This window comes from Somniosus microcephalus, chromosome 5, assembly GCF_052327205.1.
Source record: "Somniosus microcephalus isolate GS21.2 chromosome 5, FLI_Smic_1.0, whole genome shotgun sequence".
NCBI classification, from domain to species: Eukaryota; Metazoa; Chordata; class Chondrichthyes; order Squaliformes; family Somniosidae; genus Somniosus; species Somniosus microcephalus.
In genome coordinates, this window is record NC_140991.1 from 92,122,569 (window position 1) to 92,137,513 (window position 14,945).

Below are 14,945 nucleotides of genomic sequence, written 5' to 3' on the forward strand. Positions count from 1 at the left end.
TTTTGCAATTTTAACACTCCACATGCCTCCATTCCCGCCTCCATGGCCCTGTGAAATTCGAGCCCAATGTGTCTGGAGGTGACAAAAGATTTCAGTGTCAGGGGGGCTGAGGGGCAATGTTGCAGAGGTGGCAGTAAGCATTCGGTAAAGGACAAGATTTGGTGCTTAAAGCTCAGCTCAGGGTTGAACAGGATGGCACGATTATGTGGTCTGCTTCAGCTTAAAATTGGCAGGGAGGGAATGGAGTCAGTGGCAAGGAGGTAAAGTTCTCACATTGGTACCACCCTAATAATTCTATGTAATATCATTCTTGTAATTGCAATATCCAAAACTGCACACAGCACTTCAACTGTGGCTTAATCACTGCCCTGTTCTTCTTCTTAGGCAGTCCCTCGGAACCAAGGATGACTTGCTTCCACATTAAAAATGAGTTCGCAGGTGACTGATGAGTCCAATGCGGGACCTACAGTCTCTGTCACAGGTGGGGCAGACGGTGGTTGAAGGGGCGGGTGGGTGGGGTGCTTGGGTTGACGTGCGCTCCTTGCGCTGCCTGCGCTTGGCTTCTGCTTGCTCCCGGCGAAGAGACTCGAGGATTTCGGCGCCTTCCTGGATGCTTCTCCTCCACTTTGTGCGGTCTTGGGCCAGGGGTTCCCAGGTGTCGGTGGGGATGTTACACTTTTTCAAGGAGGCATTGAGGGTGTCCTTGAAGCGTTTCCTCTGCCCACCTGGGGCTCTCTTGCCGTGCCGGAGCTCCGAGAAGAGCACTTGTTTTGGGAGTCTTGTATCGGGCATGCGGACAATGTGACCCCTCCATCGGAGCTGATCGAGCGTGGTCAAAGCTTCGATGCTGGGGATGTTGGCCTGAGCAAGAACACTGACGTTGGTGCGCCTATCCTGCCAATGGATTTGCAGGATCTTGCGGAGGCAGCATTGGTGGTACCTCTCCAGTGCTTTGAGGTGCTTGCTGTACATGGTCCATGTCTCTGAGGCATACAGCAGGGCAGGTATCACTGCTGCTCTGTAGACCATGAGCTTAGTGCCGGGTTTGAGGTCCTGCTCTTCAAACACTCTCTTCCTCAGGCGACCGAAGGCTGCACTGGCACACTGAAGGCGGTGTTGGACTTCGTCGTCGACATTTGCCCTTGTTGACAATAGGGTCCCAAGGTATGGAAAGTGGTCCAAGTTGTCCAAGGCCTTGTCGTGGATTTTGATAATCAGGGGGCAGTACTGTGTGGCGGGGGCAGGTTGGTAGAGGACCTTTGTCTTACTGATGTTTAGTGTAAGGGCCATGCTCTCGTACACTTCAGTGAAGGTGTTGACGATGGTTTGGAGTTCAACCTCAGAGTGTGCGCAGACGCAAGCATCGTCTGCATACTGTAATTCGACGACAGAGGATGGGACGATTTGGATCTGGACTGGAGGCGATGGAGGTTGAACAGTTTCCCGTTTGTGCTGTAAATTAGCTCCACTCCAGTGGGGAGCTTACGGAGGGTGAGATGGAGCATTGCAGCAAGGAAGATCAAGATGAGCATTGGTGCGATGACACAGCCTTGCTTGACCCCGGTTCGTATATGAATTGGGTCTGTGGTGCAACCGTTGGTCAGGATCACGGCTTGCATGTCGTCGTGAAGCAGGCAGAAGATAGTGACAAACTTTTGAGGGCAGCCGAATTTGAGGAGGACACTCCATAATCCCTCATGGTTGACAGTGTCGAAGGCCTTTGTGAGATCAAAGAAGGCCATGTACAGTGGTTGGTGCTGTTCCCTGCATTTCTCTTGTAATTGACGTGCGGTGAAGATCATGTCCATTGTGCCCCTTAGCCTCGAACAATCCCTGTCCCGAGTCCCAACGGGCAACAAGATGGTCCTCCTTGGCGACTTTAACGCTAGAGTTGGAAAGGACACAGACCTCTGGGGAGGTGTGATCGGCAGAGAGGGGGTAGGGAAAGCTACCTCCAATGGTACCGTCCTCCTGTCAAAATGCTTAGAACATGGCCTCATCATAACCAACACCTTGTTCCGTCAGAGAGACAAGTACAAGGTTTCATGGCAGCACCCTCGTTCCAAGCACTGGCATCTGCTGGATTACGTCATCGTCCAAGCGAGGGACCGCAAGGACGTCCGCATCACCCGTGCCATGACAGGAGCTGATGACTGCTGGACAGACCACCGCCTAATCCATTCTGTCATCTCCATCAATGTAGCCCCAAAACAGCAGCGGCAACAGAAACAATGCCGCAGGAAAATTAACGCTGGAGCACTCAAAGACCCCGCTAAGAAAGCCCTATTCAACCTGCGCCTCACAAACAACCTGACAACTCCCAGTGATGCAGAGACACAGAGTGCCCACAGTGCCTGGTCTGCACTCAAGGCCTCCATAATCAGCACCTGTGAAGAGACGCTCGGTCACTCGACCAGGAAACACCAAGACTGGTTCGACGAGAATGACCAGGAGACCCAGGAGCTAATAAGCCACAAGCGCAAGGCATTCCTGATCTGGAAACAGCAACAGAACTCGAGAGCAAGAAAGGAGCTCTACAGACGCCTGAAGGCCGAGGTCCAACAAAAAACTCGCAACCTAAAGAACAGATGGTGGGTGGTGAAAACGCAGGAGATCCAGCAGCTAGCCGACAACCACGATGTGCGTGGATTCTTTAACGCAGTCAAGACCATCTACGGCCCAAGCACCAAGGTCCTACCCCACTGCGGGCCAAGAACGGAGAGATACTCATCAAGGACAGAGAGGCAGTTAGTGCCCGCTGGAAGGAGCACTTTGAAGATCGTCTTAACCGAGACTCTGTCTTCGACACGAGTGTCCTCAACTCCAGCCCACAGCATGCTACCCGCCACCATCTCAGCACAACCCCAGCCCGGCATGAGGTTGAAAAGGCCATCCGACAACTGAAGAACAACAAGGCCTCAGGAGCAGATGGAATCCCCGCCGAGGCACTAAAACATGGAGGAGAAGCACTACTGGCGTGAATTCATGAATTCATTTCTCTTTTCTGGAAGGAGGAGAGCATGCCAGGGGATCTCAGAGATGCCGTAATTGTGACCATCTTCAAGAAAGGTGACAAGTCCGATTGCGGTAATTACAGAGGAGTTTCCCTGCTGTCTGCCACAGGGAAAGTCATCGCAAGAATCCTCCTCAATCACTGCCCTGTACAGAATTATCATTAACATCCTTGCTTTTGTGTTCAATGCTCTTATATTTAAAACTCAGAATTCAATTTGCTCTTTCTCTAGTTTCTTCCAATTGCAATTCTTCTTTTAAGGATCTGTGTAGTTGCACCCTAGATCTTTCTGTTTCTCTGGTCGATCGAGTGTCAAACCATTTAGATTATATTTCCATGTTCTGTTCTTTTCCCCAAAATGGAAGGAAAATAAGGCCAGCTGTTACAGGCACATAAGGTCTCCTAACTGATTTTCATCTCCCTGTTCCTCCCAGCTTATGCTTAATTTCCAGGGCAGTAGAAACTTTGCATCTGCCTTGGCTTAGTGGTAGCACTCTCATTTCTGAATCAGATAATCATGATTTCAAGACCCACTCCAGAGACTTGGCACACAATCTAGGCTGACTTACAAAATTGAGGAAGTGCTGCATTGTTTGAGGTGCCGTTTTTCCAGATAAGTCTTTAAACTGGGCCCCACCTACCCTCTCAGGTGGATGTAAAAGATTCCATGGTACTACTCGAGGAAGATCAGGGGAGTTCTCCCACTGTCCTGGCCAACATTGATCTCTCAACCAACATCACTGAAACAGATTATCTGGCCATTTATTTCATTGCTGTGCACAAATTGTGTGCCACATTTGTCTACATTACAACAGTGACCACACTTCAAAAGTACTCCATTGGCTGTGATGCACTTTGGGGTGTCCAAGTACGTGAAAGATACTATATAAATGAAAGTTTTTTATTTTATTTTTTGTCAAATGTTTTTTGAAAGTTCAAACATATCACACTCACTGTATTCCCTTTGTCAATACATTCAGTAATTTCCTCAAAGAATTCAATTAACCTAGTCAAGCATGACCTATTGTTTACAAATACATGTTTCTTATAAAATATACAGTCTCATCTTGTTTAAAAATGGCTAATTCATTCACTTCTGGTACTGTATGGTTTGCACATATCTCAGTGAATTCCACTGCATATAGACTTAGTAAGTTGTACACCGCCAAAAACTGAGAGCAAGAAAACTTGTGTTTATGATAGATGAGCAATTTATCTTATATATTGGGGCAGTAATTCCTCCCCAAACGCGTGAGTACGGAAGGGGTACTCATGCGTCTGGCCGGAGGAAATGCCGGTTTTCAGCATACACAGCGCATGCACTGAAAACCGGCATTTCCTCTCCTCTCACCCAAGAGTTGAAGAGGCTAGCGCGTGCGCTGTAGGGGGCAGCGCGTGCGTCTTGGATTTCCTCTGTTTTGGGGGATTTGCACATGTGTAAAGGCCTCCGGTCTTTACGCTTGTAAAAAGCACACGTAAGTATTTATTTTTACAGGTAAGTGGTGTTTTAGTGCAATTTAGAACATTTTTTCCCACAGGTTTATTATTTTAAAGAATCTACAATAAGGTAAGTTTAGTTTTAGACCCTTTTTATTAAAAATTTATTTTTTTCAAAAAAAAAAATTATTGTTTAAATTTTTTTTAAAAACTTATTTATACTTAATTTAATGATTGGGAAGTTTTTTTAAATTTTATTTAAAGTTTAAGTAGTGTTTTGGGGTGCAGTACTTCTCATGAGTTTGACAGTTCTTACTCTCAAACTTATGAATGAAGTTTCCCCTCCCCTGATTGGCTGAACAGTGCTCACCTGATCCCAGCCGGCACATCGCACTAACTACGCCGCTGGGTCAGGCTAGCACAGCGCGCCGACATCAGAACCTGGCCACTGAAAGGAAATCCACTGCGGGCCAGGTTTCAGATGTCAGCGCACAGGGTGAGTGCACATCGGGGGCTTGCACGCGCGGCAAGCCCCCGACACCAAGTTCTGGGCCATTAGATCTGATCATTTATGTACTGAACCCATTTGTGTGTGTCATTGCAAAATTAAGAAAATGAGCACAATGACAATACAGAATTAACAAAAAGAATTGCTGCACTCAGTCTCCTTGACTTTGTAATGTACCTTGGACTTGGCTAAACGTTCAATATTTTCTGTAGGATCAGAGCCCATGGAAAGGAAGCACACCAAAGGTGTTCGATTTTCACTTTCTGCCCACATTGCTTCCATTTCTAGAATAACCCCTTCTGCGTATTTTGGTCCAAGTGACTCAGCAATGTAATGACGAGCCTGGAAAAAGTAAGAGTATTCAGAAATATGGACATGATTAAAAGTACCACAGAATATTGTAAGGAAACTGGCTGTTAGACAAAAAAAATCTACAGAAACAGGTCAACGATATTGGAAAAACATTTGCAACAAAAGAAACACATAGAAAGTAATTCAGAACAACCAAAAATCAACAATGCAAAACTAGTTAGCTGCACTGAAATAAATATTTAATGAAGTAAATGGACCTAAATAATCCATTCATAGATCAATTTTTCACAGATTTTATACGTCCCATTCCCTCCTGAGATACTTTCCATGTTCAGTAGTTGAGAATGTAATACTTATGTCTCATGGCATGACTAAGCCAAGCCACAGGAGAAAAATTACTACCTGCACCTGTCAATCAAATGACTGACCTGAAACTCTTAGTAAGTGGACGAACAACATTTAATACTTGGTCATAATTCAAAGTCTGAAATATCTCTTTTTTTTGTAATTTGTATTGTATGTGGTCCAAAATAGCATGATACACGTTGGCCCAAAATGTGCGATCGGAGGCTTCCCGCGGGTGGATGCCTTCGGCCTGTAAAAAATCTACGAAATTACCTGGTGGCCCGGGAGGTATGAAGACTTGCGATCCTGGGTCTCTCCGGGTCCGCGCGGGCAGAGGCCCACGTATCCCAGGGGCGCACGTGGTTCACAAGCACCCCTGGGATCAGGTGAACCGGCCCAACCAATAAAAGAAGGGAATCCCCATTCATACTAATGGGGATTCCATAGGTACGGAACTCCCATAAGTATGAATGGGGATCACTTAAATACACAAACACATATGAAATTTTTTTAAATTACATATTTAAAATTAATTAAAATGCCATTTAATTAAATATTTTAAACAAAAATGTAATTTTGTGAAAAAAGAATCTGGGGGAGAAATTGGGTGGAGCCGCAAACGGGGCGCCAAGTTCGCCTGGGCACCGGATTTAGCGCAGCGTTTGGAGCAGCAGCAACCGCCGGAAATTCAGCTTGAGCGCCCCAAGAGGGACACGGGGCGAGGCTCGAGGCGCTCCGCGTCCCTCTTAGGGCGCTGAAACTGAATATCGCAGTGCAACGTGCTGCAGCGCCACACGCTGCGGCACGGCGCGCTGCGGTACTGCAGGCCTTCCTCCCATTCTTAAGGGGGAGGGGCCTGCACCAGCGCGATCGGAGATCGCGAGTGCCGGCAAAAGAGCCTGGCACCGAGAAGTGCCAGGCTCTCGGAAAACAGCCGGCAATGCCGCAGGGTGCGATCAGGAGGCCGGGGACGGTGGTGCTGGCAGGCGGCCGCCAGAAAAAACGGCCGCCCCGCACCTCCACCTTAATTTGCACCACTGCCACCACAGGAAGGCCCCGTGAACCGGGCACCATTTGCGAACGGCGCTGCAGAGGCGGTCGCTGCCAAATATCGAGATCGGGGCGATAGCGGGGCGCTGCGCACACCGATGACGTCATCGGAGGCGGCGCAGCGCAACAGGTTAACGCCGCTATTAGCGCCCCAGCTAAATATCGCGGGAGGCGCGGCCAGTGGCGCTAAAGCCACTGAGTGCCCTCTTTAGGCACTAACTGGTGGCGCAGCCCACCGAATTTCTAGGCCTATATGTTTTAACAGGGCTAAAAATAAACTTACCTTATTGGACAGGGTTTTTAATGTATAAATGAGTGATAAAATTTCATTTTTCTATTTTTTAAAGCTCTTATACTGGTAAAAGCAGGCCTTACACCTTTTACCAGGTGTAAGAATTTCATGGGCATTCAGCAGGCGGAGGTTTTGCAAATAGCGCAACTCTCCACCCACAGAGGCCCATCTTTCGGGGATGAGGAGGATCTGTCAGGAAGATTCATGAGAGATCGCATGTTCCAGGTTTTAGCGCATGCGCTTCGCGTGCCTAAACCTGGAACTTGCATGGCCCTTACAGGCGCGTACGCACCTGTAGGGATCGCAAAATATGACCCACTATTTCCTTACATATGTAAGATAACCTGGCCAGAATTACCTTAGCAATTGCCAGTAACAAATTAAAACAAGATCAATTAGTTTCACATTCATTCTTACTATCAGTAAGTTGCTGCTGTATCCATGGCAACTCATTCGCTGTGACCGCAACTTGGTGTTTTAGAGCACCAGTACAAATTTGAAAAACTCATTGATGCTACATAGCTGACCTTAAAACCTATGCAACTCCCTACAATTAATGCCTAAATCAAATGGAATCAACACCACCTCACGAAGATCATGGTCTGATAACCTACATGTGCACACACTCTATCAGGACATTCTGTTCAATGACTGAACAAGAACTAACGATGGCAAATATACTGCAGTAACAAATGGCTCAGTATGGGGTTCTCTGCATACTAGTCAGCACCCCACTAAATAATATGCAAGTTTCTTTTTCATTTTTAACAATGAGGGATATTTGTGCAATAATAACATCGTAAACAGCAGGCAATGTGAGCTCAGAAGGGGAAGATCCTGCCTGATCAATCTCCTGCACTTTTATGAGTAAGTGACATCCAAAGTGGGTGTGGAAAGTCTCATCATGTGGAGTGCCGAGACTTCCAGAAAGCCTTTAACAACAGTTCACTATTAGTTAAGCTCAAAGCTATTAGGAATTCAGGGTAAATAACGAGAATAGATAAGAGTAGAAAATAGCAGATACTTGTTATAGGATTTAAGTTGGGCTAGAGGGGAAATGCTGAGTGGAGTACCCCAACAACTGATGTTGGGAACACTACTCTTTCTAATTTATATCAATGGATTCAGAAACTCAATGCAAACTGGTTAAAAACTTGCAGATAATGGCCTGGATTTTGCGGTCAGCAGCAAAGAAACGGCGCTCGGCGTTCACTACGCTGACAGCTGCCTGCAGAGTTTTTGCGGGCTTTTGAGCGTAGACTTGCTGTCATCAGACATCTGATCCAGCGCGGTGCCCTCTATAGGGGATCTGTGTGTGAGCAGGGAAAGCAACAACATGTCTCTTCAACCAATCAGACTGAAGAATCCTTACTGAGCCACGCAGAGTCAGGAACCAGGAAGTATAAATTAGAATTAAATTATGTACAGAAAGCAAAATAAAGATTGGGAAAGAAAAATGGGATTAAGAGAGAGATAAAAGAGACAGAGAAAAAGTAAAACAAAATTTAATTTTTACTTTTTTTTAAATCTCCAACACTAATTAAATTCTGAAGGACTGAGACTCCACACTTGTAAAATCAAATTTTCAGGGCCAGAAAGGCTGTTTGGCAGTAATTACGACTGATCACGCCGTTAGAAATTCACTTACACCTGAATGCACCGGCCCTAACTTTTTCTGCCATGTTTAGTGGATAACGAGTGGGCAAGTACGGCAAGTACTGCAAAGTCTATTGGCAAGGTACTGTTATAGCACAGCCTGTGGAGGAGCAGGGTACCTCGGACCCCAACTTCCGGATTTCCATGTTTAATTGCGCATATGCATACTCCGGAAGTTGCTGTCCACTTTACTCCTTAATAATGGTGAGTGCTGTTAGCCTCACCGTTATTTTCACCACAAAAACCGGGACAATATTAAAAGGGAGGGCAGTTTATTCTGAGAGGGCACAATGGAAAATATAAAATGAGTTGGAGAAAACATGTAAGTGATGAAACAATGGAAAATGAAATTTAATATGGACAACTGGAAAATACTAGAGAGGAAGAAAAAATGACAGCATTGCTGCTCCATGAATGGCGTTGAACTAGCTAAGGATGAAGTTGAAAAAGATATAGGATTTGACACCACTGCACAGCATCAATAAACAAAGCAAATAGACTGTTGAAATATACAGGCAAAACAGTAGAGGAAGTAATAGTCAAACTGTATAGTGCTCTTGAGTACTGTATCCAGTTCTGGTCACTGAAACACAAGGAAGACATTCAAGCACGGGATGCAGTTCAGAAGTGTCAAGTACTTTTCAGCCTTGAAAAGAGGTTATCTTATAGAGTTATATAAGATCATAAAGAGTTTGGAAAAAGCAGATCTGGAAAATTACTTTAAATAGTGACTATAAGACTAGGGAACACAAGTTCAAACTAATGAAAGATAAATTGAGGATTGACATCAGGATTTTTTTTCTTCACATAAAAAGTGATTAATATATGAAATGGACCTCCAATCAGGATAATTGAGGCAAAAATCCTGAAATCATTTAAGAAACAATTGGATACCACTATACTGTAGGGTTTTTCTGGATGGTTGAACTAAGATAAACAGAATGGCCAGGCTCATCCATATTGATCCTCTAATCTTGTGACTGTGCACAAACATCCTGAAGGAAACTTGTAGAACTCCAACAGTATCATTTGTGAATTTTGCAGTCTCACTCACTTGTGAAATAAACATTAATGAGCTGTATTTTGCAACCCCTACGGGTGCATACAAGGTGTGTACGTGACCATAGGAGCCGCGCAAGTTCCGGGTTTAGGCATGCGAAGCGCATTGGCTGAAACCCGGCACTTGTGATCTGTCAAGAATTTTCTTGACAGATCCTCCGCATCCCCAGGAGATAGGCTTCTGCGGGTGGAGAGTTGCGCTATTTGCACAACTTAAGCCCGCTGAATGCCCGTGAAATTCTTATGCCTGGTAAAAGCAGGCATAAGGCCTGCTGTTACTAGCATAAGAGTTTTAAAAAATAGAAAAATAAAATGTTATCACTCATTTAAAAATTAAAATACTCTTCAATAAGGTAAGTTTATTTTTAGCCCCGTAAAAACATATAATCTTTTTTCAGAAAATTAAATTGTGTTTAAAATATTTAATTAAATGGCATTTTAATTAATTTTAAATATGTAATTTAAAAAAAAATATTTCATGTGTTGGTGTATTTTCAAGTGATCCCCATTCATACTTATTGCAGTTCTGTACGGAATTCCAATAAGCATGAATAGGGATTCCCTTCTTTTATTGGTTGGGACGGCCCATATGATCCCAGGGGCATCTACGAACCGCCTGCATCCCTGGGATACGGGGACCTCTGCCCGCGCAGACCCGGAGAGGCCCAGGATCGCAAGCCTCCATATCTCCCGGGCCACCAGGTACATTTGTAGAATTTTTGCAGGTCGGAGGCGTCCGCCCGTGGGAAGCCTCCAATCGCAAATGTTGGCCCAATGTGTTGAACAATTTCAGATGTATGCAGTATATATACACTGCTCCAATTATATATTTATAAGTAAGAAAACTATAAGAACTGACCACATGAAGAAATTTACCTGAGCAATAGTACGATCTGGGCACCAACTACGAATAAGTAGTAGTTTACGGAAAGTGTCCAATGTACTATCATATCCATCAGGGAGAGGAGCCTCTTCTGGAGCTTCTTCATCAAACCACAGCTTCCAAGACTTATCATTTTTTGCCACTTGCACTAGCAGTTGAGTGAATGGGTGTGAATGAGAGAGTTGCACCAGATTTAGCCAGGTCATGTCAGCAATCCATTTCTTTGGTTTGGGCTCTACAGAATTGAGATCCAAGGAGGCGCCACCTGCACAAATAAATAATGTATATTTGATTATTTTTGATAAACTGAGTAATATCAACTAATACTAGGTATCATTACTATTACATTAATTATGTTGCATTAAGTGTGAAAATTATGAAAATATATATGATTTAATTCTCTTCCCCTTCACTATGTAGTAGCTTTTAGCACCTGCCAAAAATCAGGAGCCTTAGAGTTAATTTTGTATGGCCGATTTTCAGATTAAATGTATTCACGTAGGAACATGATAAAATATGCTCTATGTCTCTCTTTTGCTACTAGGTGTATCCCTCAAAAGTAATCTGCATTTGTCCAGGTATTCTCAATTTTTGCGATTTGCCTAGAAAGTTAGTGATGATTTTTAGAAGAATCATGACAGCATTAGGGAAAGACAAAGCACCCCAAGAGCAAAACTGGCTATCAAAAATTGTACCTGATCCAATTAGGATCAGCCGCTTCTAGTTTCCTAGCTTAAAATTGTAACTATTTGCTTTTTGGGGTCTGAGACATTGAGCACAAACAGCTTTATGATAACATGTTTATTCTTCTATTAAGAGCTTAGTTTGCAAAATGGGGATATTTCCAGAAAGATCATTAATAGTCGTACAAAAATTAAACAAACAAATGGTTACATGTACAGTGTCACTATTATCTGACACAGTATTTTACCACTTAGAACATAAGAGCATAAGAATTAGGAGCTGGTGTAGGCCATATGGCCCCTCGAGCTTGCTCTGCCATTCAATAAGATCATGGCTAATCTTTGACCTCAACTCCACTTTCCCGCTTGATCTCCATATTCCTTGATTCCCCTACAGTCCAAAAATTTATCTATCTGAGCTTTGAATATACCCAATGATTCAGCATTCACAGCCCTTTGGGGTAGCAAATTCCAAAGATTCACAATCCTCTGAGTGGAGAAATTCCTCCTCATCTCAGTCTTAAATGGCCGACCCCTTATCCTGAGACTATTCCCCCTAGTTCTAGACTCTCCAGCCAGGGGAAACAATCTCTCAGCACCTACCCTGTCAATCTCCCTCAGAATCTTGTATGTTTCAATGAGATCACCTCTCATTCTTCTAAACTCCAGAGAGTATAGGCACAATCTACTCCATCTCTCCTCAGAGAACCATACTCCCATCCCAGAATCAATCTAGTAAACCTTCATTGCACTGCCTCTAAGACAAGTATATCCTTCCTCAGATAAGGAGACCAAAACTATGCACAGTTCTCCAGGTGTGGTCTCACCAAAGCCCTGTACAATTGTAGCAAGACTTCCTGACTCTTGTACTCCAGCCCCCTTGCAATAAAGGCCAACATGCCATGTGCCTTCCTAATTGTTTGCTGTACCTGTATGCCAACTCTGTTTCCTGTACGAGGACACCTAAATCGTCCTGAACACCAACATTTAATAGTTTCTCACCATTTAAAAAATATTCTGTTTTTCTATTCTTCCTACCAAAGTGAATAACCTCACATTGCCCCACATTATACTCCATCTGCCACCTTATTGCCCACTCACTTAACCTGTCTATATCCCTTTGCAGGCTCTTTGTGTCCTCCTCACAGCTTACTTTCACACCTAGCTTTGTATCGTCAGCAAACGTGGATACTTTATACTCGGTCCCTTCATCTAAGTCATTAATATAGATTATAAATAGCTGAGGCCCAGGAACTGATCCTTGTGGCACCCCACTAATTACAGCCTGCCAACCTGAAAATGACCCGTTTGTAGGAGTGCTTGAACTCCTAACGAAAGTACTGAGGCTGAAACTAGCAGTTAACCAAATGTGTTTTAATGCACTAGTAAAAGTTACAAACAAAAACGCAGGAGAAACTCAATACAGGTCTGTACACCAACTGGTCCCACGAGGACAGAGAGGAAACGCCTCTCCCCTCTGACGTCATGACGTCATCACGTTTCCCGCCGTTGGGAGCGTCATGTGACCTGCGAGATGCCGTGACCTGCGAGATGCCGTCATCGCGCTGGATCGCCATTTTACCAAACCCGCACTGTTTATACAGAGCAAACACTTAAAGGTAACAAGCCCCTGTTAAAGGCAATTATATACATTACTGCAAGAGTCTCTTGGTGGCTTTGCCACATACGCCCCCCCAGAATTGTCTTTAATAAGGAAAGTCAATCGCAGAGGAGGTCGGACAAGCCTGTTTGAACGACTCCTAAATTCCCGGAAAGGAAAACGCTGAGCAGCTGGTGAGCTGGAGGGGATAGCGGCCTGGTCAGGTGTGGCAACAGCCGGTGGTCGACCCCTACGCAGTGGCTGAGCGGGCTCGACTGACTGTTCAAGGTCCAAGTGCGCGGGCTTGAGGCGATCGATGGAGATGTGGACCGGCCTGCCCCCGAGGTCGACCAAAAAAGTCTTAGCCCCTGTCTGTAAAATCCGGAAAGGACCCGTATACGGAGGCTGGAGCGGGCTGCGATGGGCGTCTTGACGAACGCACACAAATTTGGCCTTCATCAACTCCACTGGAACGTGGGAGGCAGGAAAACCGTGTTGCGACGTCGGAACTGGCCGGAAGCACTGGGCCGCTTCCCGGTGGGCTTTCCGCTGAATGGCTGCGGACCACAGCTGTGTAGGGGACGGCAGGAATTCGCCTGGTACCCGGAGCGGCTGGCCGTAAACCATTTCCGCAGCCGAAGCCTGCAGGTCCTCCTTTGGCGCCGTGCGCAACCTCAGCATAACCCAAGGCAGTTTATCGACCCATGCTGCGTCCAGGAGGCTGGCCCTGAGCGACGCCTTCAATGAACGATGAAAACGCTCACACAGCCCATTCGCCTGCGGGTGGTAGGCTGTGGTGCGATGGAGTTTGGTGCCTAAGGCTGAGGCCACCGCATTCCAAAGCTCAGATGAGAATTGTGGACCGCGGTTGGATGAAATATCCATCGGAACCCCAAAGCGTGCTACCCATGACGAGATAAAGGCTCGAGCGACATCTGCAGAGGTGGTAGACTTCAGGGGAACCACCTCTGGCCATCTCGTGGTGCGATCTACCATCGTCAGAAGGTGTGTGAAACCCCACAACGGTGGGAGTGGCCCCACAAGGTCGACGTGGACGTGGTCGAACCGATGTTCCGGTACCTCGAAGGTGGCCAAGGGGGCCTTGACGTGTCGTTGTACTTTGGCTCGTTGACAAACCACACATGTATTCGCCCAGTCGCGGATGTCCTTGCGCATCCCTCTCCAGACAAATTTGGATGCTAGCAACTTCTGTGATGCCCTCACACCAGGATGCGAAAGTCCGTGTATGGCGTCGAAAACTTTCCGACGCCAGGTGGACGGAACAATCGGACGGGGGTCTCCCAAGGAGACGTCACAGAGTAAAGTGGTGCCCGCCGAATGGAACGGAACATCCTTCGGTTGAAGGCTGACGGAGTCAGAACGAAAGGCTTGAGTGTCCGGGTCGGCAGCTTGGTCGGCCGCCATTCTCGCATAATTGATCCCCAACTACATGGCTTGGACGGTGGCGCGGGAAAGGCAATCCGCTACCACGTTGTCCTTGCCGGCCACGTGCCGGATGTCGGTGGTAAATTCAGAAATAAATGTAAGCTGTCGCTGCTGTCGAGCTGACCACGGTTTGGCAGTCTTGGCCATCGTGAATGTCAGCGGTTTGTGGTCGACAAACGCAGTGAAGTGGCACCCTTCGAGCAGAAAATGAAAATGGCGAATGGCCAAAAACAACGCCAACAGCTCCCTGTCAAAGGTACTGTACTGGCATTCGTGCCGTCGCAGCTGGCGGCTAAAAAATGCCAGTGGTTGCCACGTGCCGTCGACCCATTGTTCTTGGACGGCCCCTATGGCGTAGTCCGACGCGTCAGTCGTGAGAGCGATGGTGGCTCCTGGCAGGGGGTGTGCCAACATTGTCGCATTCGCGAGGGCGGTCTTCGTGTCCCTGAAAGCGCGGTCCATTTCCGGCGTCCAAACTGTGGGCTCCTTTCCCGGCTTCCCTCTGAGGGCCTCGTAGAGCGGCCGCATGAGCTGTGCAGCCCTGGGAACAAAACGATGGTAAAAATTTACCATACCCAGGAACTCCTGGAGTGCCTTCACGGACTGCGGCCGCGGGAATGTGGCGATCACCTCCACCTTAGCCTGAAGCGGCATTGCCCCC

At 46.3% G+C, this 14,945-nt stretch overlaps 1 protein-coding gene across 1 annotated transcript in view; it reads right to left on the reverse strand.

Moving 5' to 3' along the window:
* Positions 1-14,945, reverse strand: part of dnah5l (dynein, axonemal, heavy chain 5 like) — a 450,024-nt gene that overhangs the window by 88,672 nt on the left and 346,407 nt on the right. Inside the window, exons 67-68 of the mRNA XM_085987988.1 lie at positions 10,549-10,820; positions 5,136-5,300 (exon numbers count right to left, since the gene is read on the reverse strand). Of these exons, the coding sequence (XP_085844114.1) occupies positions 5,136-5,300; positions 10,549-10,820 (437 nt within the window). The remainder of the gene's footprint in view (positions 1-5,135; positions 5,301-10,548; positions 10,821-14,945) is intronic.